The 2,857-nt window shown below is 36.3% G+C and overlaps 1 protein-coding gene across 1 annotated transcript in view; it reads left to right on the forward strand.

The window, feature by feature from the left end:
• Positions 1-1,703: 1,703 nt before the first annotated feature.
• The window catches only part of LOC118742495 (thymidylate kinase), a 25,816-nt gene continuing 24,662 nt past the window's right edge, over positions 1,704-2,857 (forward strand). The window contains exons 1-4 of the mRNA XM_036474616.1: positions 1,704-2,012; positions 2,074-2,322; positions 2,389-2,506; positions 2,605-2,809. Of these exons, the coding sequence (XP_036330509.1) occupies positions 1,931-2,012; positions 2,074-2,322; positions 2,389-2,506; positions 2,605-2,788 (633 nt within the window). The 5' untranslated portion in view covers positions 1,704-1,930 and the 3' untranslated portion in view covers positions 2,789-2,809. The remainder of the gene's footprint in view (positions 2,013-2,073; positions 2,323-2,388; positions 2,507-2,604; positions 2,810-2,857) is intronic.

The following is a 2,857-nucleotide window of genomic DNA, read 5'->3' on the forward strand; positions in this document are numbered from 1 at the left end:
ATTCCAGATTTGTTTTACAAATTAACGTCCAAATAGTTCGGTAAACACTTACAGGCCTATTCTGCGTTGGTAACACAAATTTTGTTACCGGTAAATAAAGTTTCTGGTAATTTTTTAACCCTTTTCTCATTCTGCGCACTGGTCCATTTTGTTACCATTTCAAAAGCAGGTAACAAAATATATCCCCGTGATTTATGCAACACCAGAATTTATACAAAACCAAGGAGGGTAAATCTATAGGGGCCTACTCGTTGAAGTGTGGCAAGTGAGTCTAGAAGGTTTGCGAGAGGAATTCGTGCCCGGTTTGACATCAAGTTTCGTTAAAATAAGTGGTGCCACGCCCCCTTTTTTTTGTACCATCCTTGAACTTTCTATCAGTTCGGAACCCAACCCGATATACATTTTTCTAACAATTTCATTAATTCAGTCAACAGTATTGTTCTTTCAAACTATTTCATGCAATTCGCTATCAAATTAAGAAAAGGGAATTTTATTTTAATTCGTGAACAGCCAGAAAGACCTTTCTGTCACTTTTCGGGAATCAGTTTCAGAACTGAAAGTTGAAAGGTGAAAGGGAATTTCGGAAACATATTTCAACTTGCTTGTGCTACATAAGCAATCTGCAATTCGCTTTTCAGAAATAAAAAAAAACTTCTTTCGAAAGACATTTTACATGCGAGGTTAGACTGCCAGTGCAACTGCTTTCTGATATTTCTCAATTTGACAGCCTTTTCGAAATATATTGTATACTAAGTATATTACCACGTCTGACACGCTCTTTATAATAGAAACCGACCGGGCCAAAACCGGCACAGTTCGGATAAAGGCCTTAAGGGACATAATTTTTATTGACTTTTTGTCAAAAAAGTTGCAATTAACTTAAGGATCGACCGTATTTCGACTAATAATATGCCCCATTGTGCTTGATTCCCGAAAATCTAAAAAACACATCAGGCGTGTGTAATAGCATGCAACATCTAATTAAATGCCCCTCATACTGTCATATTTTGCTGACTACAATTTGCATACTCTACTCTTTAAATAAATATATATATATATATATAAATAATAATATCCCACGACGGAAATTTTGCGTAGCGATTGCTAGAATTTAACTGCATGGAAAGACTTCTGAGTAAATACTGTTAATCACATAGCACACATACCAGTGAACCAATACAAAAACAAGTATGGACAATTCTCTATACTATCGAGAAAGAAAGAGTGTATGTTAAATGGAGCTATAAAATCACAGCTACAGGAAAGTATCCACCTGATTTTTAAAAACTGGCTTAGAAATCTGATGTATAATCCGAGGAGTTAAAACTCCACCACACTAAAGGCGTCTATGGCCTGTCAAAAATCGCCTCTTGTGAATGCATCCCAACGAAGCAACGAGATCGGTGTGAAGACCTCATGTTCTATTTGCAGCTGTTAGTTTCTTCTTTTTAAAGATGCAATATTGAATACAAAAAGTATGTAATAAGGGAGCATTTACTTATCAACGCCTGAAAACGTAAGAAAGTTGTATGGAGCAGCATTCTATGGAGATCCGCCTTTAGTGGAGGAGCCATTTTATAACGTTAACGTTAATGTAACAGGGTGAAACCAGTGTTTATCACCCGATACTTCCGTTAGTCCATTCCAGTGACGTCCGGTAGTGCATTCCAGTGGAAGTTTTGTGATCTATCCCTGTTCTGACATTCATTCTTGTTTTTGTCTTGTGTTTCTGATCTAAATTTTGGCTAAATTTTAGTGGTTATTTGTTTTTGTTTACATTTTCCGTGCGTTTGGCGCAATTTTATCACATTTATCCCCATCTGCAGCTGTTTTCTAGACATCAGAATCAAATAAGTTTAAATTTTAAAGTACAGGATCCAGCATTCCAGCATTTAGACTATTAAATCTCAAACTTCAAACGCGACAGAAAATGCAATTGGGAAAGCGTGGTGCTCTGATTGTCTTGGAGGGCTGCGACCGCAGTGGAAAATCCTCGCAAAGTCGATTGTTATGTATGATTTAATTATTTATTAATTTCTAAAGTTATTTCAATGTATTAATCGTGGTTTTCAGTTGAATTTCTTTGCAATCGCGGCGTGCAAGCGAAACACTTGGTTTTTCCAAATCGCTCGTCAGAAATTGGCGGCACTATAAATGCATACTTAAAAAATTCCAGAGAGTTAAATGATCAGGTAATCCACCTACTTTTCACTGCCAACCGCTGGGAATTCAAAAAAGAGATTGAGGATTTGCTCAATGCGGGTACTACCTTGGTGGTAGATAGATACTCTTATTCTGGTGTAGCGTATAGTGTGGCAAAAGGTTAGTAAATGAATATATTCTTTTATCATACTAGTTGGGTTTATAATTTTGCTTTACATATTTAAGGCTTGGATTTCGATTGGTGCATGGCACCAGAAAAAGGACTTATACGCCCAGATGCAGTTTTTTATCTCAAAGCGCCGATTGAACAATTAATGCAACGTGGAGAGTTTGGTGAGGAAAGGTTGGATTATTTCGTTTCTTTATTTTGGCAATGCCTCAAGCGTGAAAAAATAATCATGGTCTCAAATGTTTCTTTTTTTAATTACCATTTTCTTGTAGATATGAGAAAAAAGATTTCCAATTAAAGGTGGCCAGCGTTTTCGATCGGATTTGTGAAAATCAGCAACATTTCTGGCATAAAATCGATGCAACTCAAACACAAGCCTTAGTATTGGAAGATTTGAGCACAAAAGTGTTGGAAGTTATAGAGCAGGCGAAGGATAAACCGATGAAAGTGCTTTAACATTCGGCTTTAATTCATTTAGTTTTTAAGTATGTATATATCTTTTCAATGTCTATTGGCTTCATACTA

This window comes from Rhagoletis pomonella, unplaced genomic scaffold, assembly GCF_013731165.1.
Source record: "Rhagoletis pomonella isolate Grant_MI unplaced genomic scaffold, Rhpom_1.0 Rhpom_scaffold_00007, whole genome shotgun sequence".
Classification (NCBI taxonomy): Eukaryota; Metazoa; Arthropoda; class Insecta; order Diptera; family Tephritidae; genus Rhagoletis; species Rhagoletis pomonella.